This window comes from Osmia lignaria, chromosome 14 (genome assembly GCF_051020975.1).
Source record: "Osmia lignaria lignaria isolate PbOS001 chromosome 14, iyOsmLign1, whole genome shotgun sequence".
NCBI classification, from domain to species: Eukaryota; Metazoa; Arthropoda; class Insecta; order Hymenoptera; family Megachilidae; genus Osmia; species Osmia lignaria.
The window spans coordinates 138,783-165,408 of record NC_135045.1 but is presented as its reverse complement, the minus strand read 5'-3'; the positions used below and the strand labels follow the sequence as shown (position 1 = coordinate 165,408).

Below are 26,626 nucleotides of genomic sequence, written 5' to 3'. Positions count from 1 at the left end.
TTCTACACGAATCGTTTATCTGTAATTATTATTGCAAGCAATTCTAAACCAACTATAAGTTTACTTTTGTTGGACCGCGCAACATATTATGGTATCTGATTCGATTCGATTCGATTCGATTCGATTCTCTGTGTTCTCTGATTCGACGAGATCCCAAGTGGAAAAGTTGCTGGGCGTTTTTTCCGCGAAATAAACAACGGATAAGTGGATATACTCGAACGACGAATCGAGTGTCTTTTAAACGTCTGCCACGTCCGCGCGAGGCTCAATATTTCTCGATATGTCCGGCTCATCGAGCAATCCTGTCTCGGGCGAAACGCAATATCGTCGAGGTAATATAGTGGTCGTTCTTATTGCTAAACCACGGCCACTACGTCCAAGTCCTCGACTTCGATAGCACCACTTTCTCTGCTCTGATATCCCATTACGTTGTTATACTCTGACAATTAGTAGATGAAATAATTTCATTTTTGTTCACTTTTTCAAATAACACCGTACCATACCATACCGTAGAGATTTATTTCACCGCGATATCGCTTAAACGATATTCGTTCGATCTCATTTTACTACGAACGATATCGTATCAACTTCGTATCGTAGTTCCTTCGAATTTACCCATGATTCCCTCGAGTTCCCGAGTTATACGCGTTTAAAATATAATTAAATTTTTTACATAGAAGGTGTACCATAAATATTCTCTGGCACCGCTTCAGAATTGAAATCGTTGCTAGCGTTGTTCCGTACCTATAAGTTGACGCGTATTACCAACCATCCTGGTATCGGTCCAGGGAGCTCGTAAACCACCGATAATACAATCTTTCGAAACGATAAATAATAGCTGCGAAACCGTGCCAGCGAAATCAATTAGAAGATTAATGGAAACGTTGAATGGAAACTAAGGATCTTTTAATATTTCGCAGGATGCTCAGGAAATCCAGACGCGAAGCGACTGTACGACGATCTCCTGTCGAATTACAACAAGCTGGTACGTCCAGTGGTCAACGTCACAGACGCCCTCACCGTTAAAATCAAGCTCAAACTTTCGCAGTTGATCGATGTAGTGAGTTTCCAATATTAATGTCACCTCCGACCTGAACCAGTGAAATCGTTAATGAAAGCCTCGAATACGAAAAAAGAAAAATATTTGACAAGTAACGTAGAACCAACCATTTGAAACGATCAATATTATGTCTGTAATCGTTCAACTCACTATTATTTCTTTGCAGAATCTCAAGAATCAGATCATGACGACGAACCTATGGGTTGAACAGGTACGTAATTTATAGAGAAAATTGAAAAATTGAAATATTGAAACTGGTCATTCTTTTTCACGAACCTTAAATACGAATAGATATCATATGCATAAATCGACCAGGAAATTCCACTCGAGAGTCTGAAAATAAGTCCGGTGAACCGTGCAACCCACTTTCAAATGTTAGATTACGTAAGACACATCTGTATCCATCCATATCGTGTACTTTTTCTTCTTTTTTGAAATATTTTCTACAATTCAGCAACCACATCTCATCGTCAATAAAAGTATGTGTAATAGAGAGTTTCGATAAATTTATAATAACAAGCTAAATACGTGTCAATGAAAGAGATTCCTTGGCAAAGTTCAATTTACGTTGTTTTACCGATCGATTTTATCAGCAACCTCGTGTAAAGATGCAAATCCCTAGTTTAGCCGTCCCTAGCTTAACGTCGCGAAGAGTATACTGAAACTAGTCCAGTATTACGCCGGCCAACGTTTTCCAAGTATGTACTCCTCGAACTTCTCTTGGTGCTGTTTGAAATTATTGTTCACCGCCTACGGGAACACGTCGACAAGACTTATTATCAAGCTGTTCCAGCCTTTGGCAAGATTTTAATCAATGAAAGGTTTCTTTGATAAGTTTTGCGTACGCATTCGGCATTCTCGTATATACGTATGTATGTACGTAGATAACATCGATCATGTTAACTTTTTTATTCGAACTAATGGTAAAGTGGTAAAATTGCATCGTGTTTGCTGATACCACGGAATTAAATGGTATCCTTTTTTGATTGCAGTCATGGTACGATTACAAGTTAAAATGGGATCCAAAGGAATATGGTGGTGTTGAAATGTTGCACGTGCCATCCGATCATATATGGAGGCCCGATATAGTTTTGTACAACAAGTAAGCTCATCTTTCTATCGTTATCATATAAAATTATCATTTAACAAACCTGATACCTATATTAAAGTAAATACCTATATTCATTTCAGATTTCTAATTTTATTTTTACTAATTGTAAGATTTCAATAATCTGTTTATCTTGAAGTTCTCAAATTTATATTGCAAAAAAAATACCGTTATGTACCTGCAATTTCATTACGTATTACATACTTTTTATCGTATCTTGTACGAACCATCGAGTATGATATCAACGATTTCAAAAGATTTAAATTATCCTTGTTCCGTTCGGTACAGATTTATAAAGCAGAATGAGCTATCGAATGATATTTTTTTTTTCTTGTACGTTTGATTGTCGTAGCGCTGACGGTAATTTCGAGGTAACTCTGGCAACGAAGGCAACGTTAAATTACACGGGAAGAGTCGAGTGGAAGCCACCGGCGATATACAAGTCTTCCTGTGAGATTGACGTAGAATATTTTCCGTTCGACGAGCAAACGTGCGTGATGAAGTTTGGCTCGTGGACTTACGACGGCTTTCAGGTAACGATCATGTTCTCCTTTTACGTCACACTTTTCCGACTTTCCAACTAACGCCTCCGTACTGCACACAATCTGAATGTCAAAGAGTCTTCAAAGTTCTCCAGGCGGTGGAGAAAAATTAGACGCGAAACTCTGAAACTTTGCCGATGAAAAGTATAAAATTAGAAAAAGAAATTTCAAATACCTATAATGTTGAAGGTAGATTTCATGAATTGGCCTTTTAGGAAATATTGATTGTTTCAATCTGCTACTCATCTACCTTCCATCACTTGTAATGCCATCTATTTACCAGATATAGGTAAATCCCCTTTTATTTCTCTCAATATCATGGGATGAGAATTTCAAGAGGAATTTCAAGACGTACCAGAGATCCTCTTATTTTACATTCTTTCTTATCGTTAGTTCTTTCTGATTTTTTAACAGCAGTGTTTTAGTAGCACTTTAGTCAACTTTTTAAAGATCCATCATTTAAAAACTCGTTTCATTCATTACCGTCATAAAAACGTCATAAAAACGTCATAAAAACGTCATAAAAAAGAGTCATTAGTCTTGATTTGGTTCGATGAGACAAGGAATTCACGTGTATAACGAAGCTACAAGTGGCATGCAAACCGAAAGATCGTTTCGCCTCGTTATTTCTCCGACGATTGTCGTCGCGACACGATTCACCCTCTGTGTTATCGCGTAAAATATCTATACTACAACGAAGAATGAATAATGCATTACGCGTGTAATGTTGTCCATACATCATCACACTCAACGACAGGGGATATCCATCAAATTCATTTAATAAGAAGTACATACCGATCGATCGATCGATCGATCGATCGATCAGCTTTATGTGGCCTACGAATGGACGTTCCATGAAGGATGATTACGCGAAATCCTTTTAACGACCAACCAAGATACACCGTCTACAAGAGACAGGGATCGAAGGATCGTCGATTGCTTTGTTACTGATCATTTATTTCCTCTTATCGGCCATAAATTGAAGTGAAAATTTTCCAGATATTTCTTCTCTCACTTCTTCGTCTACTCTGCGATAAAATATATAATATATCCTTTAATTCGCTTATAATAATTAAAATGGTAATTTTGAATAATAATAATAATAATGATAATTTGAACACCTATTTGATAGGTCGATTTGAGACACATCGATGAGATACGTGGCAGCAACGTCGTCGATATCGGCGTCGATCTGTCGGAATTTTACACTTCCGTCGAGTGGGATATCCTCGAAGTGCCAGCCGTAAGGTAAGCAGGTCAATTTAAAAGGGAAACGAAAGTTTAGCTTATTTTCTACACGATTAATTTGTCAAATGATTCAGAAATGAAAAATTTTACACGTGCTGCGACGAGCCCTACCTCGACATAACGTTCAACATCACCATGAGACGGAAGACTCTGTTTTACACTGTGAATCTTATAATACCGTGTATGGGTATCTCGTTTCTCACCGTGTTGGTCTTCTATCTGCCAAGCGACAGTGGCGAGAAGGTAAGTATTTATTTAATAAAAAGAGATGTCTTTTCTATTTTTTCGTACATATCAATTGGTAAGAGGAAGAAATTTGGAAGAGAAGCACCGATTCGTTCGATCAAAATGGATTCCAGGCTGGGTTGAGGGTGGCGAGGGTGGCGAGGGTGGAGAGGGTGAAATATCAAAATCCAACATCGGTATGCAAGCCTCTAAATGCCGTTCGGCCTTCATTCCTCGTGGACTCTTGACCTCGAGCCGATACCCACTTAACGCCCCGTATACGCCTCTACAATTCGCTCCTATTGTTCTGACTCGAGAGAAACAGGCAAAAGGGTAAACGGAGAACAGAAAATTCGCGGATAGAAGGTCAGATGTCCAAGTATCGTCCACGCTTGTTTCGATTTCAACAGAGAATTAATCATTTTTCTTCCTTACATACTTTCAACTTTTTCATTACTCTTGATATCTTACCTATTCCAAGAAGACCGATGTCGCACGTTTGTACGTGCAGATATCTTTTATCTTACTTTTATTTCAAATTGAAAACAGCTGAATGTACTTTAGAAAAACACGTAGGAAAAGATTTGAAGCGCAACAGCCTGATAGGTATGTACGTAGGTACATATACGAAATCGCGTTTGAAAAAGACAATAGCAACGAAGCATAAATTCGGCTTTAGTTGCCGAATTTGCTAGGGAAATAATACCCTCTTCGAATCGGCCTTTGTTCTTCGTTTCTCGTTTCTCGTTTCTCGTTTCCCGTTAGCCTACCGATTTCAAACCTGCACCGATCAATTGCGAATATCAACTTCCATCTCGCGTTACACACCTATCTTTACGTGTATCGCGTTTGTATGCAGGAATATTTGCGTATCGTCTATCTGGAAACACGCTGGCTGTACCATGAAACGAACCCTTTCTCTGTAGGTATACGTTCTTGTGCATTTTAAACGATAGAAAGTTGAGAACCTTTGAGAACGATTATTATAATCGTTTAAAACAAAGTAGGTAAATGATATTGATCGGTACTTGATTAAAATTAAAATAAAATAAAATAAAAAAGTAATTAAAAAAGAAAAGAATAGAAAAGAAAAGAAAAAGTTCGGTAGGCATCGCAAACAATGGGATGACCTTAACACGTTTCGAAATACAATCCTGTGTGATGAACGAATAAAAGAAGCATTTTGTTCGTCGCACTTAATCTCGAGGGCTCTTCTTTGTCTCTTTGTGGCGGATTCACTTTGTTCGAGGATACTTTGCTTCGAAATACTAAATTCTAAATTCTCAATTCTTCATTCCCTTCTATTTCTCCTTTTTTTTTATTATTATTATTATTATTATTATTATTCTTTTTGGTTTTTTTAATTAAAATGATCGATCGTTTGATTGCAGGTCAGCTTATCAATTTCAATTTTACTGTCGCTGACTGTGTTCTTCCTTCTGCTGGCCGAAATTATCCCGCCCACATCGCTCGTGGTACCGCTTCTCGGTAAATTCGTCCTTTTCACCATGATCCTAGACACCTTCAGGTATAACCATTCATAAAAGTTTTTTCTTCTACTTGTTACGTATTTTGAAACGACTAACTTGCGAGATTGTTTAATTTTCAATCAATACATAAGTTTAAAAGTAAGATAGAATCTAAAAAAAGGTTTGTTTTTCAGTATATGCGTAACCGTGGTAGTCCTCAATGTTCACTTCCGGTCGCCACAAACGCACGTGATGGCACCATGGGTCCGTCGTGTTTTTATCCATGTTCTGCCAAGGCTACTGGTGATGCGCAGGTATAATACGTCTTCGAAGAGAACCGATTACAATTCCAGGCAAGATATGATTCTACCGAGCATTTGGAACAGTCGTTGGGTCTATGCCAAAGAGTATTAGAACGCTCATTAGTGCCCCTTGCACGTGACGCGTCGCGTCGTCTCTGCGCAACTATGTATTAGCACAACTACAGTATTGCCTCTTTAAGCGACACCATTTCCTTACATTTCCATATATTTATACCTCTCTAATTGTAAGTGGCAATTCGTTGTTTCTAGCATTGCTTAAACTCGCTCTCTTACAGGTTTAGTTACACTACTCGCTCCTACGTACATACATATGTATAATAGTTGGTCCGTAGAGTGTTCCAGATTGATGACGATGTAGAAATTTTATACAATTTCTATTCTAATATATCGAAGAGGTAATACTGTATCACTTTCTTTGTTTGCTACAGCTAGAAAACCAACCGATTAATCGTTTAATGATCCATCATTCTTGTTTAAAGAATCGAAATCCTGCACCAGCCACTGTAAATGCAAACACGGTAGTACAACAATTTCATATACCGTTCATACTCGTATGCACTTTTATTCAGCACTACATCGTTACACTTTGATAAGATTTCTACGTTCACTTGTGTCCAATAGATTAATGATTTTAAATCATCATTGTCACCCACATGCTCGATACCATATTGCCTACAGTAACAACAATCATATCGTCTGTAACATAACTAATTTAACATTGTATGTACATAAATACATACATAAATACATACATACATACATACATACATACATACATACCTATGTATATAGAATATGTAGTTTTACGAGTTTAGAAAACAATGAATATTGTTTTCAAAAATTCAAACATTTATTGTAGAATGTTTCTAAAATCTAATATCTATACTTGTGTATATTTTTTATTATAGTTAGCACTTATTTTATTATGATGTAGAATCGAGGATTTCTATTCTTTGATTATAATGTGTAGTATTCTTGACTGGTATTGAAACAGGCCGCAATACCAGATAGACAAACGTAGCATGGCTGGTCATCACGGTCAACGTGTAATGGTTAGAACGTGCAACGGTCTCGAGTTACGAGATCCATCTTTGTTCGTGGAAACCTCGGCATCGGAGCTGGTTGAATCTTCCGTTCTGTTCCCGAGTCTCGATTCGCGGGACGAATTACACCCTCGGTACGTGTGGCTGTTAGCTTCTTGAGAGAAGAATTTGAAAATTATCATAAAAATGAATTGTTGTTGTTGAAAAATTGATTCGTCAGGGAATTGGAAGCGGTAAACTTGGGAAGCGCGTGCCGTATTCATGGCTCCCCAGCGGCTACAGCTGCTCCTCCACCTCAACTACCAACCGAGGAGAGCGTGGACGCTCTCTGTAACACGCTTCATCATTGGCATCACTGCCCAGAATTGTACAAGGCCATCGAAGGCATACGTTTCATTGCCGACCATACGAAAAGAGAAGAGGACTCTACCAGAGTATATAGAAATTATTCCTTCAACCGATTATATTGTAAATATGTATAAATCATCAGAGTCTCGTTAGAACGTTAATCCTTGTTCAGGTGAAAGAAGATTGGAAGTACGTCGCGATGGTGCTCGACAGGTTATTCCTCTGGATTTTTACGTTAGCCGTGGTCGTTGGTACAGCGGGAATAATCCTGCAGGCCCCGACCTTGTACGATGATCGCATCCCCATCGATGTGCGACTGTCCGAGATTGCCTCTACCACTGCCAAGCCACACATCGTTACAAGCCTTTGAGAGACAATTCTTACCCCCGTGTACAACGCATGCTCACATACATAAAAAAAATACGTACAACTACATACAAACAGCTATAGAACGTAATATACGCAACGACGCGACGACGCGACGACGCGACGCAAGTAAGAAATGTAAAATGCGTTACCGTTGACCAGCGACTTTTACAAGAAGCAGAAGAAGCAGAAGAAGAAGAAGAGGAACAACAACAATCGCGTACTATCAATTATTTCGGTGTACTACTTACAAGTGTCTGATGTGATTAACATTCTGTGAATCCATGCGATACTTCTAACTACTTCAATCAGAATTGCTACACAAGTACTCTTCTTGTTGAAATATCGTTGTGTTTCTATCGCTTGTACCTAATTTCTTTATCAACTCATTCATCGTCTATACATTTCGAATAACAATTTTAGTTGTAACCTTCTTCTCGTTGCCTTGTAAGGTTCATTAACGATCAAATACCTTCCACTACTCGTATTATCGCACTATATATCATGATTGATATAAACGAGAATAACTCTTTCTCGTTAAGGTTCATTGATATTTTAATATCAGATTCTTTGGACATCAATTATATTGGAAGAGATATTTCATTTTCTCTATATAATATGGTGGTGCAGTTTAAGCGTAATAATTCTTTTGTATTTTACCGAACACGAGGATAATAGAGGTTTCTCATCCCTGGTGTTAACGACTGAAAGACTGAAGCCTCGGCAAGTCTTTGACTTTTTTGCATAAATTAAAAACGATTAACGGCCAATTAAACTGCAGTTTTACCTGCTCAAGACAACGGTTCTCAAAAGCATACGCACACGAGCGGCTAGAACGTAGAGATTAAGTAAAATGATTAATGGAGATGACAAATTTCGACTCTCTGAGCTTTAACAAAACGGTAAACTGGATTTCTTTCGATCTTCCTTTAAAATCTTTCAAAATCGATCAGATTAAGATTGATCTACTAACCCTTTGATGATGCTCAGAGAAATTATTGTTAGCCCTTATGATACACGTGGATAAAAATTGGAAGTAATAACAATGGCATTCCTAGATGAATAAAAGTGCAAACATATTTCTCGAGATCTCTGATTCGTAATAAACGTTATTCGTTCATTCAAAGAGCAAGAAATGTGTTCTCGCACAAATATTAAAAGGAATCGTATTACGTTAAAAGTTCGTTGTTTTTTTATTATTATTATTATTATTATTATTATTAATATACATATATCGCGAACGAAAAACGTAAGCTGTAGAAAAAATATATTAAAAGTAACAAGAAGAACAGGTTGTCGAAACGTGTATGTATGTACACGATGTAGTATTAATTACGGAAAGATCTATAAAGGGGTTCAATTTCGTGGCAGTTGCATTTACGTCGCAATTGTGATTCTTCCATCGACTACTACACATGTATCCTCGACGTTCGTACTTGAAAGAGTCAATCCTGTTTAAGCATCTGATTGTGCAGAATAGAAGAAAGAACAAAGAAAAACAACAACAGCAAGAAATCGCAAAAACATGGGACCGAAGCGTTATGTATGTATCTATGTATTTTACACTCGTTAATCTCAAAACGAAACGAAGAACGTTGATTACAATGAAACGGGAAAGGATCACAATGACGGAAGTGTGGATGGCATGGGATTCGACAAAGCCTGTTGCAGACTCAGGAAGAATGAAATAAAACTATTGAATGATTTCAGAAATTTACATCGAGCCTGTAACAATGGGGCCATATTTTCACAAAAATATTTAAAAGAAAAAGTAAACAAACCGAGGGGAAGAAGAACTATAGGTGCCGTTCTCTCGTTGAAGCTGTAAATTCTAAATGTTTTACAAGATGAAAAGGAAGAGAAAGAGAGAAAGGAAAAAAAAATGGTTGGGCCTAAGAAAGTTTCACCGACTCAACTTTTATTGCTCATAATACGTACTGTGTTTGTAATAAGATTAACTTTCGTAATAATTGCGTTCGTTTCAACAATATCGGCGAACCGTAGACGTTCGTTAAACAATGTCAAAGTGGCGTGTAAAAAAAGAAAAGAAAAGAAAAGAAAAGAAAAGAAAGGCGGAATGTGCGAAGAAAGAAGGTCATATAATTTGTTCATCCTGCGATCGCGTTCAAATAATTTACTGTCTATGCTGCGCTATAAAATTGAAAAGAAAAAAAAAAAAAAAAAACCCCGATCCACCATAAAAGCTCATCATCAACAGCAGTTGCATTGAAAAGAAACAGCACTTTAACAATTTTATACGCGCTATTCCAGGCAAAGTTATTAGTCAATAAATTACTCAACGATCCGCGTCCTCGAAACCTCACTGTTCTATTATTCTTTATAAACAGACGAGTGTCACTTGGAACGACAAAGTTGGGGAACGAAGCTGTATCTCTTGTGAAGTAAATGCGCTAAATAATCGATCGAGACTTTGGGGTGTAAACCGTGTCTTGTAAGATAATTATTCTGACTCTTCTCCAAATATTTTAAATAATAAAAACTAACGAACTTGTCAGGGAAAAAGCTGACTACAATAATGGAGAATTATCAAGATGTATATCCTTCGAGACACGATTTATACCCAGTCCCGATCAGTTGTGAGAAACCGGCCCGTAAAAGCCTTAAAAATCTAAGAAGACAAAAAAGATAAAATTTGGCTTGTCGTTGACATGATTATACCAACATGAATTTTACATATAGACTTTACATTTCTTCGCATCTTTTTTATTCTTTTTGTCGTCATTTAAAACAGCATGAATATGTGAAGTACATTAACTCTTTTGCTACGTCCAAAGTGCTTTATTAATTCTGTAGATTTACCGATATAACGATATAACGATATAATAAAGAAATGCAAGATTGCGTTAATATCAAATTACGAAAGGACAAGAAATATTTCTTAAGAACAAGAAATTTTATGAAATTTTAATACGTTGAAAAGAGTTTTGGTTGAAGCACGCCGTAGCAAAAGGGTTAAAGACGTTTAAAAAGCAAGAACAAAAGAAAGAAAAGGGACATTGAAGAGAAATTAATTACACGTTATTACGAGGAAGTAAGCGCAGTGATAGTTACTCAACATAAGTTACGAAATAACTTAACGATATACATATATAAATATTATGAATAACCACTACACACACACGCACACACACACACACACACACAAATGCACACACACACGATAAAAATAATATGGCAAGATATTTTGTGAGTGTGTCTATAAAACTCGATTATAAAAGAATTTACGTAATAAACAGACCTTTAATCTCCATTTAAGGATCAAGGATAATTATTCCAATTTAGTAAGAGAGGCAGAGATTTTATAATGTTGTGTTGAACAATGAACGGTCGTCATACACGTGAAAAGGCCTTATTCAGGGAGAGAAATATTGCTATATTAATTTTAAAAAAACTTAGTTTTACTCATCACAGAGAGTAACCGAATTCTTTAGCGCACAATCGATCAAGCTGTCTTTGAACAATGTTTTATCATTCATTTAATTCTCTGGTTTCACTGTACATGGAACTTGTTTTTTTTAAACAAATTCTATACAACTACGATAAACCATAATTTTCTTATATCAACATCTATCAACTATCATTTAAATATTTAATTCTATTAGAATATTTTATATATGATGTACTGCGACAATTCATTGATTTCATTGCATTTAACACCTATTTTAAAACGCCTTATACACAGTATTCATTTGCAAAAAAAAAGAAAAAACAACAAAAATAATGGTATGTACATAACTCTTTAATTCTGTGAAAGAATATGTACCTACAGTTTATAAGAACATAAGATCTCCCTACATTTAGACATTGATATAAAACTAAGATCGCTTAAATAATTTTACCATTGATTATTGTCGAATCGAAAAAATGTGTTGTGCATTTGTATAATACAGCATTTTATGTATAAGTTTCGAAACCGAATGTTTTAACAATTTTTAGAAATACGATATTATCAAGGCATGTACGCTGCCAGAATATTGAATACAATTTTATTCAAACAACGTTCATTTATAATATTTTTCATTAAGCTGTATAACATTGTGGAACAATTCAGCCTAAATACATGTACTATATTTTATTGACACAATCCAAAATGATCGAAAATAAAACTTTATATATCTAGGAACTGTGTTATTTGAATAGTTTTCCTTCTTATAATAACGAGTTCTCTATGGTGTAGATTAAAAAAGTTAGAAAATGAACATTATAAAATACAATTACATTAAACTATTAACATCGTCATTACAAGCTTCAAGAAAGTCACAGTTTTCTAACAATATTATTTTTGTATATTCATATATTTGGTAAAACGGGCGTTTTTATCAAGGTAAAATGTGTGCAAACTGCAGCATAGTCTTTATATTTACTTTTTCCTCAATTGTAAAATACTGATTATATTGCTTATCTCTGTGATCACTGTTCACAGTTTCCCCTTCCCGTTCTCGTTCTCGTTTTCCTTCTCATTTCTCATTGGTTCTTCCTTTGCATTTGTTTGAGATAATATTTCTGGATAATCAGTTAGCGATGTAGTCTCATTATGTTTTGCTTCCCGAATCCTTTTAATTTTCTTTTTAATAGCTACTGCACCTGGTTTTAATTTCAAGATTCTTAATAGTGTGACAATAGAAAATTTATTCTTAAACATACTTACAAAATAACGTTTGCCATAATTCAGCTTTTTTTGAAGTTCTATTAACTAACTTTTTTAATGAATCTCTGTGTCGCTTTTGTATTCCTGCTAATTCAATTGCTTCCTGTGTTGGAGGTGGAAATAAACAAATTTCTAGCCAGTGTGTAGCCTTTCCACACCATAATAACCTAAACCACATCTAAAAATTACATTTTTTATTAAGTAGGACTTACTTTTAGAAAGTAGATACTATGATTCAAACGTAACATTACCGAATCTATGCATTCTGCGATAAACCACAGCCACAAACCCAACTTTGCTCGTGTATGGTTAGTACTTTCTGTCCACAACATTAATTTTGGTACAAATAATGTGTACAAATATATCCTGAAAAAGAAAATAAATGATAATGATAAATGATAAATGATAACTGTATAATTGTACTAACCAGCTGAGACAATGAAGGAAAAAGAACAACTTGGGTAGCTTTTTTCCAATAAAGTGTGATGTACATAACAAAATACGACATATACTTATCACAATAGTATCAAATGCTTTGTAAAACACAAAAGTGCTTACTACTGTACACCATCTGTAAAGAAGATTACATTTTCTACTTAATACTTAATACCTAATTTAGAATCAACTGCTACATGTTCAAAGGAAACAATTAGAGATTATATATATATAGAATTGCACGATTAAAGAGCAACAAATTATATTACAATGAAAGTTGTTTTACTTTTCCTGATATGGATTCATAACAAAAGATGCAAACAGCAAGTTGGCCCAGCCTTTTATCCAAGCCTCGTGACAGAAGATTTCTACTCCTGCCCGATGAAGGTAAAAGCTTTTATGTAGAATAACACCTAACTCTTGGTGAGTTACTGCTTGTTCTTCAGAGAAAAAGTTTATCGTCTTGACAGTAGATGACTTCAAATAACAAATGCTACCAAAGCAAAATCCACAATCCCACACAGCCTCGATTATTCTACTTCTTTGCAACAATGGAATGCGCATACGTCGAAGTAACGACTGTGTTAATAAATGAAAAGTATCAAACATATTGTCAATAGGCTTTGTTATCCTTTATCTGCATTCTTTGCAAGTAAACCCAAAAAAAAAAATTGACAAACTCATTAATTAATACGAAAAAACTGCGTGAAAATATGAATAAATTTTTAAAACTTACATTAAGGCACTTTTCATACATAAAATATAAAATAATCCAAAATGGAATTAGGTATCCAAGGAGTACATCAGACCTTTTTATTCTTATTTCATTCATTCGTTGCATATTAAACGTCTCTTTGTCCCATAAATTTGCAACTATAGGTTTAAAATGTAAAACATCAAAAACTGAATGCAATACAATAACCCAGTTATTCATAGCTTCTTCCATTTCGACCAATTTCGACTGCTTGAAATTTGAAATCACTTGAAACTTGAAACTCCGCTTACTTTTTAGGGAAAATGGCGGTCTAAGACAGCGGTGCAAACCGGCGCAAAGGAAGGATGTCTGATGAGAATTGCTGAGGTGTAAGGGATGCCAAGATATAATGGATGCAGGGATGTAACGATTTCAAAGATGTAAGGGATGTATGTACATACATACATACATACATACATGTAAGGCAAGCAGGTATGTAAGGAATGCAGACATGTATAGGATCCAGGGATGTAAAGGATGCAGATATGTAGTAAGGAAATCAGTGGTTGTAAATAGTTTTTTTTTAACGTGGGGAAACCTTGCATAAGATCCCCCACCGTGCCCTGGCGTAGGGCAGCGTGGGAGTGCAGATTACTACTGGCTAATACCCCACAGCGGCCATCACTGGCGAATACCAAAGTGGCTCCTATGAATTAGGCATAATGCCTGCTGGTTCGCGGTATCATACCTAGTGGTGGGGACAGCTTCTATGCATGTACATACATACATAAAATGTTCTTCAGTCTGTTTAGTTTTCTTACTTTTATTCTGTCTTCCACGTAAATTTGTGGAGCGCAGCAAATGGTATGGCCGAGTTGCTTTTAGATCCAAACATTCGAGGGTGGGTGTTCTTACCTATTGTCGTGATTACGTTTCTCGTAGGAATTATTCGTCATTATGTTTCGATACTTCTTGCTTCACAGAAAAAGGTTGAGCTTCATCAAGTACAGGACAGGTAATTATTTGCAACGTTGTATTCTGAAGTGAATAAAATATTTACGTATTTGTAATTAACGTATAATTTTGATATCTTACAGTCAAGTGATGATACGCTCGAGATTACTTAGGGAAAATGGCCAATATATTCCAAAAATGGCATTTATTAGTAGAAGACATTTCTTTAACAATGAAGAAACAGGGTATTTTAAAACTCAGAAACGTGCTCCTGTGTCTCAAAATCCTATGACAGATCCTAATATGATGACGGATATGTTAAAGGGAAATGTTACCAATGTTTTACCAATGGTACTGATAGGAGGATGGATTAATTGGATGTTTTCTGGTTTTGTTACAAGTAGGTTCGATGTTTAGTCCTATATTGTATATTGGTTTTTATATTTAATTAATAATTTGCTATACACTCAATGTGATCTTAACTTTTAAGAATATTAATAATCTGTTTTTAGCCAAAGTGCCATTTCCCTTGACATTGCGTTTTAAACCTATGTTGCAACGTGGCATAGAGTTAGTCACCCTTGATGCTGCATGGGTTTCATCTGCATCTTGGTATTTCCTTAATGTGTTTGGATTGCGTTCCATTTATACGCTTGTTCTTGGAGAGAGCAATGCTGCTGATACTTCTAGACTTCTACAGGACCAGGTATCTGGGGCAGCAATGTCTATGCCACCAGATCCAAAAGCTGCATTTAAATCAGAGTGGGAAGCATTGGAGATATATGAACATAATTGGGCATTGCAGGGAGTTGAAGCAGACCTTATAGGATCTCAAAGAACGGACACAAGTGAAAGTATGTAAATATTTGTAAATTATTTTTTAATGGAAATTTAATGGCAATTTATGTTTTGTAGGTAATAAATAATGGAAAGACATTGCACCTGTATCTACAGATATAGTACGTGCCATTTTGGAAAGACCATTGAAGATTCAAATAAATTAATAGTTTGTATTAGCACAATAAACAATAGATTATTTATGGTATTCTTAACAATGTAATATTGTATATTTCACTGGAATATCTTAACAGATATTTCTGGTAGTCTGTTAAACCTTCAGTTTAACACGTGCAAAATCATATACATGTACAAAAATAGCAACTTCTTTTTACGTGTTCTACATTTTTTAAGTACAAAGAAATATTCATATTTAATAGTTATATGTTATTACACAATATGTACAATAAAATATACTATAACAAGGAATACGGAGATACAGTGATTTAGTGCAATTTAGTGGTAATCTCCGAGAGGCACATAAAAAGATTTTCATCCAGGGGTGTCAGGGACCCCTTTGCGACAGAACTCTGAATACCGACCTGGTATCATATAGGGGTGTTGAAGACCCCGAAGCGCCACTAACTATATACCGACATTATGTCGGTAAGCAAAGAGCGTCAGCAGTTCTTCGGGGTCCCTGCCACCCCAAGATATATCAGGTCAGTATACAGAAATCGGCACCTATTTTTAGGGGTCCCTGACACCCCGAATGCCATAATGTCGGTAAGCAAAGAGCGTCAGCTGTTTTTCGGGGTCTCAGATATCCCAAGATGTGTCAGGTCAGTAGACAGTAATCGGCATCGATGTATCGGGGTCCCTGACACCCCGGATGCCATAATGTCGGTAAGGAGAGTATCAGCGGTGCTTTGGGGTCCCTTACACCCCAAGACGCATCAGGTCAGTATACAGACATCGGCACCGATGTATCGGGGTCCCTGACACCCCGGATGCCATAATGTCGGTAAGCAGAGTGTCAGCGGTGCTTCGGGGTCCCTGACACCCCAAGATGATATCAGGTCGGTATCCAGAGGGCGTTATTGGTGCAGCGGGGTCCCTGACACCCCGCGATGAAATCAGGTCCGTATGAAGAAGGCACAAGCAGTATAATAAACTTCATCTAATTTCTTTCCGGAGTTTATTTAATTTACTTTATTCATTTTTCCCGCTTGTTAACAAGCTCATCAAAGAGGAATAAAATTTATGATTTTATCTGTCTTCTAAGCCTCGGCCGACCACCCCTTTTATTTATTATTTTATCCTTCCTTATGGACTAAAGTCCACCCTTTTCTGTTATTAATTATTTTATTCTCCTTTATGGGATAAATCCACGCTTCCTAACTACTTATTATTTTATATCTCTTTATGGGCCTCGAGATGACCACAGTTCCCAGCTACTGTTTATCCTATTCCGACACTTTATGGACAAAGGCTTCCCATTGTAGTTATTTATTTTTTTCGTTCTTTCCATGGACCTTGCAGGGAGTACTCCCAAATCACTGTATCCTCGTATCCTTTGTATTCCTTCATTCCTTACATCCCGACATTTTTTATATTCCTGTATCTTTTATATCTCTGCATTAACTACACCCCCGCATCCTTTACATCTATGCAATCCTTACATCGCTGCTATCCTTACATCCCTGCATCCCTTACATTTCTGCATTCCTTACATTCCTGCATCCCTTGTATCTCTGTAACCCTTATAATAAACATAATAATATATTATAAATAATATACTTATGGCCACTGGTTCGAGTAAAGGTAAGTAAAGGTAAGTAAAGGTAAGTAAAGGTAAGTAAAGGTAAGTAAAGGTAAGTAAAGTCTCGTGAAAAATAATTATAAATTTTAATTTTTGCAAAATTTAGTACCTTCTTTTGCCGCCAGAGGGCGCTGATTCGAGGTCGAAATTTTAGTTCACATTTTTCCCGCTAGAGGGCCAAAATTTCGGCATGCTTTAGTTCCTTTTTTTGCCCCCAGAGGGCGCTGATTCGAGGTCGAAATTTTAGTTCGCATTTTTCCCGCTAGAGGGCCAAAATTTCGGCATGCTTTAGTTCCTTTTTTGGCCCCTAGAGGGCGCTGATTCGAGGTCGAAATTTTAGTTCACATTTTTCCCGCCAGAGGGCCAAAATTTCGGCATGCTTTAGTTCCTTTTTTTAACGCCAGGAAGTGCTATGTCGGAATGTGAGGGATGCTGAGATGTAAGAGTTCGCATGAGCGTAAGGGTGACAGAGCTGTAAAGGATGCAAGGATATAAAGAAAGCAGGGATGTAAGGGTTGCAGTGATGTAAGGAATGCTGGGATGTAAATAATGCAGGTTTATAAGGGGTGCAGTGATGTAAAAGAATCAGGGATGTAAAGGATGCATACGGGAGTAATAAACTGAACACGTTTGTCCTGCTAATGAGTTTATTCAATAAGCTAAGAAGATAAATACAGCAAATTAAATGAACGCAGAAAATAAAATATAGATATATGTATGTTTAGCACGTAGATCTGCACCCCTAAGCGGTCGCTATGGCGGTGCTATCGGCAGGAATGGCACGGTAAGAGAGGAGCTGTTAAAATAGGCATATCTGTCATACCGACTGTACTCTCTACATGCAGACCTAACTGTGCCTGGGGGTGTCTGGGACCCCCAAAATAATGACTCCTCGAGAGCAATGGCAGTTATGAAATGTTTATATTTGCAAAGTAAATAAATGATAAGCATGCGTTTTATTAGGAATTTCAATAGTATCATATATTGCAGGTAATAATTATAAGAAAATCGTAATTTATAATAAAACCAATCATTGATAATAAATATTATTTATTTTTTATCTTGTATTATAATTAAAGATGTTAATTTTTGTAAAATGAATTTAGATCAATTTTAAATTGCTTTTATCGTTTCATAAATGTGTTTCTTTTAGAAAACAGTTTGATAGACATTTTCACATAATGACAAATCCTCTAATTGCAGTATGTCAAATGACATCAACAAATGATAAAGAAAAGAATTTACAAACTGTGTCTGAAGTTGTTTCAAAAGCTAAAGCTAGATCAGCTTGTGTAAGTACAAATATAAGGTGTTTCATTAAAGTTTTTTTTTTTATATTATTAACCATATAGATTTCTAAAATAATTTATATGTATTTAGATTACATTTTTCCCTGAAGCATGCGATTATTTAGCAGATAATAAAAAAGATGTAGTAGCTATGGCGGAACATTTAAATGGACCAACAGTGTCTAATTATAAAGAAATAGCAAAAAAAAATAACATGTGGTTATCATTCGGTGGATTACACGAAGCAGTAAGATGTCTTGAACTTTAAGAAAATATAACACTGCTACAATATTCTCTGTTTTATTAATGTACCGACTTAATCACATTTACAGTTAACTGAAAATGAAAAATGTATTGGTAACACTCATATTGTAATAAGTAGCAAAGGTGATATTGTTGGGGTTTATCGTAAAATGCATTTATTTGATATGGACAATAAAAATACTGGTGTTAGGTTACTGGAATCAGATTATGTTTTACCAGGACAAAAAATTGAACCACCTATATCGACACCAGTTGGCAAATTAGCACTTAGTATTGTATCCTTTATATATAAATAATACTTCAAAATTTTTAAAGCTATAAAAATTTAACAAAATCAGTGTTATGATATGCGTTTTCCTGAATTATCTCTTTCATTGAGAAATATGGGAGCTGAGATTCTAACGTATCCATCAGCATTTACATACCAAACAGGTGCTGCACACTGGGAGGTATTATTACGTGCTAGAGCTATAGAAACACAGTGTTATGTTGTAGCTGCAGCTCAAACTGGTACACATAATAAAAAAAGAGTAAGCTGGGGTCATGCAATGGTAAATAATTTTGCTTTAAATTTGTGTAATTTTTAAGATACTTTTTAATTTGTAATTGCTAATGCTATATGTACAACTTTTGCAGGTTGTTGACCCATGGGGAACAGTAGTAGCTCAGTGTAGTGATAAAACTGGTATAGCTTTAGCAGAAATTGATTTGAACTTTATAAAACAAGTTAGAGAAAACATGCCATGTGAAAATCATCGCCGAACAGATTTATATCCAAAAATGGAACCTATAAAACCTGTAGTTTAATTTACATACAAGTGTAATTTTACGTATATAATATTCTTTACCATTTTTTTTCCTTTTTTTCGATACGAGTAAACGTTCGTGCCCGTTTCATAGTAAGAGAAGTGTTTGAAAGTATGTAAAAAGTATACAGGGATTGCAGATATAATCATATACAAGTTATTTGATATGTACATATGTGTAAATAAACATTTATCTTATATATATATATATATAAAAAATGTATTATTTTTCAACTTGAAAACTACTAGGGTTAGAGATACGCTTTATACGTCCCCGTTGCGTTTGTGCTTCTAAGTGGTCGGGGTCAAAAGTTACAGAGGTTTGAAATTTCCACTGATATATAGCGCAAATTTCTTATACAAATACTACGTCGCACGTTTTAGCTTCGGGGTCCCTGACACCCCAGATGCCATAATGTAGATATGTAGTCACTCGCGCTTCGGGGTCCTCAACACCCCAATATGATACCAGGTCGGTGTCTAGAGAGTCATCTTGGGGTGTCAGGGACCCCGAAGCACGGATGACACTCTGCTTACCAACATTATGGCATCAGGGGTGTCAGGGACCCCGATATGTCGGTGGCGCTTTCTGTGTACTGACCTGATACATCTTGGGGTGTCAGGGACCCCTAAGCACCGCTGATACTCTTTGCTTACCGACATTATAGCATCCGGGGTGTCGGGGACCCCGATACATCGGTGCCAATTTCTGTCTACTGATTTGACACATCTTGGGGTATCTGAGACCCCGAAAACCAGCTGACGCTCTTTACTTACCGACATTATGGCATCTGGGGTGTCAGGGACCCCGAAGCATCGGAGACGCTGCACACCGACATGATACCCGGGGTGTCTGGGACCCCAAAGCACTAGAGACATTTTGCATACCGACATGGCATCGGGGTGTCAAGGACCCCGTAACGAAGTTAAGTACGTTAAATAACCAAAATGATGGAAGAATTTAAGTCAATTAAATAAATAGCTGAGAAAAGAAATTAATATATATATAAAACTTAAATATTAAGAAAAGTATCAACAAAGAAAGCAGTCCATCTCTTTTTTTTTAAGTGCTTCGTAAATTAATGTACGTTAAAGTATTAATGTATTAAAAATGTATTTAAAAATGTATGAAATGTTTTACATTTTCATACTGGAATGAAATTTTGCAATATTGTATGCTGTGCAACATAAACTTTTTAAAAATCAAGGGACCTCTCACCATTTATTATTTTTGGTCTGTAAAGTTTAGCATTTGGTAGAATCTCCAAATAATTCTACCAACATAAAACAGTTTAGTTTTATTTATTCTATTTTATTAAATCGTCATAGTATATAATACACAAGTGAAACATTCATTTATTAAATTGATTTTATCAAGTAGAAATAATCTTGTTCTCGTTCGTGAAGTTACTTGACGGTTTTCGTTAAAAAGTCGATATAACAAAAGGGACAATACAATACATTTCTACGGAAACGAGAAGAAAAATAAAAACGAGAAAAATCACAACGTACTAGTATATCCCGTTTAAAAGGGCAGTCAATAAATACTACTGTTCTATTCGTAAATGCATCCGATATCGTTGCACAGGGTACTCTGAAACTTATTATCGTTGAGATTAGGTTTGGATTAGGTTTGGTTTAGGTTGGGATTAGGAAGGGATTAGAAAGGGATACAAAAAACAATCATGCACTCAGTTCTTTAGGTTCGACGAAAGAAAAAAAGCCACGTCTAAAAGATAATATTAGTCAGGTTTCGAATAGTTTGGTCAAAGATAGTCGGGGTGGGAGCAATGTAGGGTAGGGTAGGGTAGGGTAAGGTAAGGTAAGGTAAGGTAAGTTAAGGTAGGGTAGGATAGGATAGGATAGGATAGGATAGGATAAAATGTAGTGCTGTGTAGGCTGAAATAATGTCGTATCAATATTTTTGTTATCTTTCTGTCGTGTAAGCTGCGTTATATAATCGGTTTAAATCGACACACATACTTCGGGACACACACACTTTTTTATTTGCCTTTAGTGGCTCTAATCGCCTTGCAAATTTCGATCCACGGATGGCCGTAGGAACTGCAAATGTCACAGACGTTAGACGACGAGCTTGATGATGGTTGACTAGGTTGGTGGCCAGGTGTACTCGGTGAGGATGACCCTTCTTTCTTTAATTTACACGTGGACGACGATAGATGTAGAAAATCGACCGAGGGCGGTAATGAGGCTGGCGCACGAGTCTTACGGGACGACGGTAAAGTTGCCGAGTTGTACGACGATGAAGAGTTGTTTGACGATGGTAGAATCGAGGGTGATCGCTCGAGCGATGGAGATTTTGCCGCCTGTATTGACCGGCTTGAAGGCGACGATAGGCGCATACACCGTAGAAGGTTGAGTCAATCATTGAGCAGACCTTGAGACACGCTGATCAGCTGTTCTTTCAATACGCGGAAGGACGGTCGTACTTCCGGGCAATGGGCCCAGCATTTTCGCATTACCTGAAAAACATATCGGTACACTTTGTTTAAAACCTTTTTCACTAGATTATTTAGAAGCTTGCAGGGGGCTTGATTAGTTTTGCTACGGGGCTATTTATAATAAATAGGATAATAGATTAATTTTGGGCTTGCTAACCTCGTAAACTTCTTTGAAGCAGGCCTTGGGTCTTTCTAATATGATTCCTCGTTGTACTCTTTCAACAACTTCGGTATTCTTTAGACGCCCATAAGGCATTTTGCCGCACGTGAATACTTCCCACATAAGTACTCCGTATGCCCAAACATCCGATTTCGAGCTGAAGCGTGTATAGTTCAATACTTCAGGTGGTGCCCATTTGATAGGAAATTTGGTACCTCCACTGCTGGTGTATTGATCATCGAGAACATACCTAATAAAAAAGATATTCAAGAGTAAAATATTCATAGTACACCGTGTATGTACATTGAATATATGAACGTGAAGAAAATGAACGTGAAAGAATATCATTTACCTTGCTAATCCAAAGTCAGCAACTTTAACTACGTTCTCTGAACCGACTAAACAGTTGCGCGCAGCAAGATCTCTGTGGATATAGTTGTGCCTTTCCAAATAAGCCATTCCTTTGCAAACCTATCGTTGAAATAAGAAAATTATATTGTATATTAATTATAATCTAAAACTAATCTAACTGATTGCAAAGTATGTATTATTGTATTATTGTATTATACGGAACAGTGTGGATGTTTCTACCTGTATGCACATGTCCAGAAGTAGGCCAACATTAGCTCCTAATGTTGCTTCATGACGACGGAGGTAATTGAGTAGAGACCCGTGTCGCATATATTCAGTGACAATGTATATTGGCCTATCTTTACTGCAAACACCATACAACTGCACCAAGTTTTGATGTTGGAGTTTCCTATGTGAAATAATTTGATATTAATAATGTGCTTCTGAATCGAATGTTTTCTTTGTCAGGTTATCGACTTACGTCATCACTTTAGCTTCTTCTATAAAGTCATCCTCAGACATAGTACCTTCTTTCATCATTTTAACAGCAACGTCTATAGAACCACGCCATTTACCTCTTCGCACAACCCCAAATTGTCCAGAACCAAGTTCTTCCAATAGATGTAACTCTGCTGGATCAATTTCCCATTTATCTGTGAATCATCCAGAAGATTACCAGAAGCAGATAATAAATGTATTCGAGCAGGCGAGTTGTATGAGAATAAATTGTATTAGAATAAAAGAGGAAAGTAACAAACCATGACTGAGACCAGCGGTAGGTGGTACAGGACGATCACAAGGGCTAGTTTTCAATCGGCTGGCCAAACCACCGCTATTGTGCCTGTGATAATTGACCAAATCCGGTATCGAACCGCAACAATGTTTCTCGGACAAATAAAATTCTCCTCTTGTATTCTGCTTGATATGATAGTGTTTCACGTGCGGATGCGGGCTGCAAGAACACAGACCGTCTTCTTTTCAACCGTTCCCCTAAACATCAACACACAAAAGGTATTCTTCAAAAGTCAAGATACTTACACTTTAGTGTAGAGTGAAAGCGTGTAAAGCCCTTTGGTAGAGGAATTACGAACAACAAAACATCCTTCTTTGTCTTCTTGTTTGAGCAATGATTCTGCGCGTTGCCTCGACATATCACCTACGTACCACCTATAATTATAATTTTATTAACACTCTAACGGTGCATTTGCATTAAAATTCGATTAAGAAAGATTATATAATATTGTACTAGCGCGCTTACTCGTATTTTTGAAGGCCTAAAAGTTCTTTCTCTTTCACGTAGTTGCTGGGAATGTAACCGATAGATCTGTCAAATAAAATTACCCAAGTTAGGTAATTTCTGGTGTTTTAAATAAAATAGCAAGATATTTATCAGCAACATACATACCCATGTTCGTCTTTCACTTTCCACCAATGTTCTTGGGAATCATCCAGCACTTCGTACTCTGCACCCTGAAATAAAACATACGTCTATTAGCTAATTTCGAAGGAAAAAGAGAAACGCCACTATGCTTTTCCCTTCAAATTTCTTGAATCTCTTGAATTTCTTGAATTTCGAGGAATGAAAGAAAAGACTGCGTGTAAAAACACAGTTTTTTGGCAATCGATGCCAGAACAGAGGAGCAGCTTTTATCGTTTCGGCGGTAGCTTTCAGCATTGATGGACCAGTTTTCAAAAGGCTTTTTACGTGCTGTGAAATATTAAAGAAATCGCGTCGCGTCGCGTCGCGTCGCGAGCCACAGTTTCATTTCATTTTTCCCATACACGTTGTTTACTTCTCACTTGTTGTCACTTTTCATCGTGAGAATTTTTAGCATTTAGCTAAGAAAAATTCATTATTAACATTTTTATAATATAGATATTGTTGAACGAGGAAAGATTGAAATAGCGGCGTGACAAAAGTCGAAAGCTGTATCCCGGATCAGAAAGATTCGATGGTTTCGATGCGATTAGAATTAGAAGTTTAGTCTAATTTGGGAATTATCGCGACCTCAGGTTTCCTCCTAGTGAGATCTTAATTGAGTGTAGAATTGTTTGCTTACCTTTTCGAGGGACAGATCGCCTCCTTCGATCGCTCGAAAAGGGTACAGAGCTACCACCACCTTCGTCCTCATCATTATTTTATCCTAAAAATATACATTGATACAGAAAAACACATTGATTTTTGTGAAAATATTTTGATTGTTTTACCTTCGTTTTTGATGACGGGGTGCCAGGTGTGCCCCCTGGCATTATCGGAGTCGAGGGGGTCCCTGTAACATAAACCAGAGAAATTTCCAATTGCTATTACCTAATTGCAATAATTGAATGGTATTGCAGCACAGCTCTTGTACATACACACACACAAGTAATAATCGATTATTCTAGCGTTGAAAGATATCAATGAAATTTTTCAATGACACATTATTAATTTCAACGTTCACCGGAAGGAAGAAAGGGTACTTGATTTTTTTATCACGATAATTGTTGAGTACATTACGAGAAGAAAGTTTGCCGGCGAAACCTCGTAACTTACCTACATTATAATGAGCTTGCGCTGCTTGCGCTATTTTAATGAATACTAATGAACTTTATACTTTTACTGCAACGAAAAGTTCATGAAAAGAAATGAGTGAATAATTGGTACCGTTCTCTTCGAAATATTCCATGAAAGAAAAAGAAGACGGGAAGTTTTATTCAATTTCAATCTTTACAACATCTTCATCATATCTATATTATATTATATTATATTATATTATATTATATTATATTATATTATAGGTATGAAACATCTATTGAATTAAAAAGAAATGTTTGATTGTAATTAAAGAAAAATTTACCTACCAACAAATTGAAATTCTACTACATCTTTCTGCTTATCAGGATGAGAAAAATTCCAGAACAGACACTTTTAGAAAATAGCCATTAATTGAACGCATCTTTCATTTTTCCCACAAATGAATAATGAGCGTGAGTGAAAATGGATACACTAATTGTTTATTCAGAAAATTTCACGAAATTTCACGAAATTTCACGAAATTCCAGGAAATGTGTAATAATATCGCGTGTAAGATGGCGAATGGAGAAGAGAATGCAGTTGCAAGAGTGCAGGTGCGTGCACCGAGCGTACTGGATGCCGGAATATCAACGGTGAGCGAAGGACGATACCACAGCTAGTAGTCTCCACCCTGTCTAGACAAAATCAATGCGACCTCAACCTCCTGCATCCCCTCTCCAGCATCCCTTAGACCGTTCAACGTCCCCACGTTGAAGCACGTGCGTGTGCCCTCTCTTTCGAATTTCCTCTTCACCTCGAGTTTCATTACCGGAAGCAGTCTGCTCTCTTACACGTATCATTACTGTTCTATTACTGTTCTAGTTTTTTTTTCTTCTTCTTCTTTTATTACTATTTTTACGTTTCTGCGTAAATTCGAATGGGACAAAGTTGTATTCACAAGGAGAGAGGTTGCGCGTAAAACGACTCTGGGTAGTTGAAAAATGGAAAACAGGACGTGAAACATTTGGAGCACGATAACGAGCAAGTAATAATGTATTCACGTGTGCTCTCTCAGTGTCGTGTCGTGTCGTGTCGTGTATCGTGGATAGAAATAGAGAAACAGGTCAGCTGTTCTTTACTTCCCCTATGTCGACAGGATGAACTTTGGGTTTCTAGCGAACCTTTTTACTCGCTCGAACGAGCAATTACCTCGTCTATGAGACGAAGACGAAGACGAAGACGAAGAAAAAGAACCGTTTTAATCGCGATTTATTAATCTTTCGGATTAATGTATCGCCCTTTTACCTTCTTCAAATGATTTTACCTATATTTTACTGCTGGTAACTAGTGATCCATTCTATCGCTTTCGAAAAATTCATGTATTTAAACGTTTTACCTTCAAAACTTGAGGTAGAGATTCAATTATTTTTCCGTATTCGTAAAAAATAGGCAGCCCTGAATAATGGAGCGTTTAAACGTGGCTGCAACTAGATATTATTATTCTTACAAAAATGTGTTTGGTAGAAAAATATCTTGATGTTTCAAAGGTTCTCGTATATTGTCGAGTTAGCTTTTAACGAGACTTTGCTATTACGCGCTACGTATTTCAGTGAAACTTTGTAAACAAAATTTCTCCGTAAATTCATGTTTATATTCTCGATAATAGGAGCAAACGCGTTACATTTTTCCTGATGATGATAGACAAAAGTAAATAAGA

The 26,626-nt window shown here is 36.5% G+C and overlaps 5 protein-coding genes and 1 long non-coding RNA gene across 20 annotated transcripts in view; 3 read left to right on the top strand and 3 right to left on the bottom strand.

Annotated features, from left to right (window-relative positions):
- Positions 1-8,822, top strand: part of nAChRa3 (nicotinic acetylcholine receptor alpha3 subunit) — a 37,902-nt gene extending 29,080 nt beyond the window's left edge. Inside the window, exons 4-14 of one of the 4 annotated variants that reach the window (XM_034335013.2) lie at positions 921-1,060; positions 1,227-1,271; positions 2,053-2,162; positions 2,521-2,701; positions 3,843-3,958; positions 4,033-4,201; positions 5,575-5,711; positions 5,847-6,005; positions 6,970-7,152; positions 7,239-7,452; positions 7,539-8,822. In XM_034335013.2, coding sequence (XP_034190904.1) covers positions 921-1,060; positions 1,227-1,271; positions 2,053-2,162; positions 2,521-2,701; positions 3,843-3,958; positions 4,033-4,201; positions 5,575-5,711; positions 5,847-6,005; positions 6,970-7,152; positions 7,239-7,452; positions 7,539-7,736 — 1,652 coding nt within the window. In that variant the 3' untranslated portion in view covers positions 7,737-8,822. Of the gene's footprint in view, positions 1-920; positions 1,152-1,226; positions 1,272-2,052; positions 2,163-2,520; positions 2,702-3,842; positions 3,959-4,032; positions 4,202-4,264; positions 4,927-5,574; positions 5,712-5,846; positions 6,006-6,969; positions 7,153-7,238; positions 7,453-7,538 lie in introns of those variants that run through there. The other 3 variants (XM_034335016.2, XM_034335017.2, XM_034335018.2) reach the window with 3 other exon arrangements.
- A 143-nt stretch (positions 8,823-8,965) lies between these two features.
- On the bottom strand, positions 8,966-13,815 carry LOC117609116 (uncharacterized). 5 transcript variants are annotated; one of them, XM_034335019.2, is made up of 6 exons: positions 13,573-13,815; positions 13,123-13,415; positions 12,829-12,972; positions 12,653-12,767; positions 12,402-12,579; positions 8,966-12,337 (listed from the first exon to the last, which is right to left on the bottom strand). In XM_034335019.2, exons 1-6 carry the CDS (start codon positions 13,780-13,782, stop codon positions 12,171-12,173), a joined length of 1,107 nt encoding a protein of 368 aa, XP_034190910.2. In that variant the 5' UTR covers positions 13,783-13,815; the 3' UTR covers positions 8,966-12,170. The 5 variants fall into 5 exon arrangements, with proteins under 5 accessions (XP_034190910.2, XP_034190911.2, XP_034190913.2 ...); XM_034335020.2 differs by having other exon boundaries at positions 13,123-13,480; positions 13,573-13,709; XM_034335022.2 differs by having other exon boundaries at positions 13,123-13,473; positions 13,573-13,707.
- Positions 13,816-13,849: 34 nt separating this feature from the next.
- Positions 13,850-15,891, top strand: EMC3 (ER membrane protein complex subunit 3). 3 transcript variants are annotated; one of them, XM_076691954.1, is made up of 5 exons: positions 13,850-13,970; positions 14,514-14,545; positions 14,628-14,884; positions 14,997-15,338; positions 15,400-15,890. In XM_076691954.1, exons 1-5 carry the CDS (start codon positions 13,944-13,946, stop codon positions 15,408-15,410), a joined length of 669 nt encoding a protein of 222 aa, XP_076548069.1. In that variant the 5' UTR covers positions 13,850-13,943; the 3' UTR covers positions 15,411-15,890. The 3 variants fall into 3 exon arrangements, with proteins under 3 accessions (XP_076548069.1, XP_034190917.2, XP_034190918.1); XM_034335026.2 differs by lacking the exon at positions 13,850-13,970 and adding an exon at positions 14,035-14,431 and having other exon boundaries at positions 15,400-15,891; XM_034335027.2 differs by lacking the exon at positions 13,850-13,970 and having other exon boundaries at positions 14,262-14,545; positions 15,400-15,882.
- Positions 15,892-17,672: 1,781 nt separating this feature from the next.
- On the top strand, positions 17,673-19,491 carry NitFhit (ntrilase and fragile histidine triad fusion protein NitFhit). Of its 2 annotated transcripts, none has more exons than XM_034335024.2 (6): positions 17,673-18,073; positions 18,237-18,375; positions 18,464-18,619; positions 18,705-18,911; positions 18,975-19,187; positions 19,273-19,491. In XM_034335024.2, the coding sequence occupies exons 1-6, from the start codon at positions 18,024-18,026 to the stop codon at positions 19,441-19,443; spliced, it is 936 nt and encodes a 311-aa protein (XP_034190915.2). In that variant the 5' UTR covers positions 17,673-18,023; the 3' UTR covers positions 19,444-19,491. The 2 variants fall into 2 exon arrangements, with proteins under 2 accessions (XP_034190915.2, XP_034190916.2); XM_034335025.2 differs by having other exon boundaries at positions 17,674-18,073; positions 18,287-18,375.
- LOC117609119 (uncharacterized) lies at positions 19,089-19,606 on the bottom strand. The gene is made up of 2 exons (XR_004582512.2): positions 19,485-19,606; positions 19,089-19,423 (listed from the first exon to the last, which is right to left on the bottom strand). It is a non-coding gene; the product is annotated as an uncharacterized LOC117609119 (long non-coding RNA).
- A 1,044-nt stretch (positions 19,607-20,650) lies between these two features.
- The window catches only part of Btk29A (tyrosine-protein kinase Btk29A), a 53,989-nt gene continuing 48,013 nt past the window's right edge, over positions 20,651-26,626 (bottom strand). For 3 of the 5 annotated variants that reach the window (XM_034335316.2, XM_034335314.2, XM_034335313.2), the window contains 11 exons: positions 24,624-24,685; positions 24,476-24,559; positions 23,821-23,885; positions 23,674-23,739; positions 23,454-23,582; positions 23,174-23,367; positions 22,897-23,068; positions 22,656-22,824; positions 22,417-22,535; positions 22,062-22,314; positions 20,660-21,925 (listed from right to left, as the gene is read on the bottom strand). In XM_034335316.2, the coding sequence (XP_034191207.1) occupies positions 21,824-21,925; positions 22,062-22,314; positions 22,417-22,535; positions 22,656-22,824; positions 22,897-23,068; positions 23,174-23,367; positions 23,454-23,582; positions 23,674-23,739; positions 23,821-23,885; positions 24,476-24,559; positions 24,624-24,665 (1,395 nt within the window). In that variant the 5' untranslated portion in view covers positions 24,666-24,685 and the 3' untranslated portion in view covers positions 20,660-21,823. Of the gene's footprint in view, positions 21,926-22,061; positions 22,315-22,416; positions 22,536-22,655; positions 22,825-22,896; positions 23,069-23,173; positions 23,368-23,453; positions 23,583-23,673; positions 23,740-23,820; positions 23,886-24,475; positions 24,560-24,623; positions 24,686-26,626 lie in introns of all 5 variants that reach the window. The other 2 variants (XM_034335307.2, XM_034335310.2) reach the window with 1 other exon arrangement.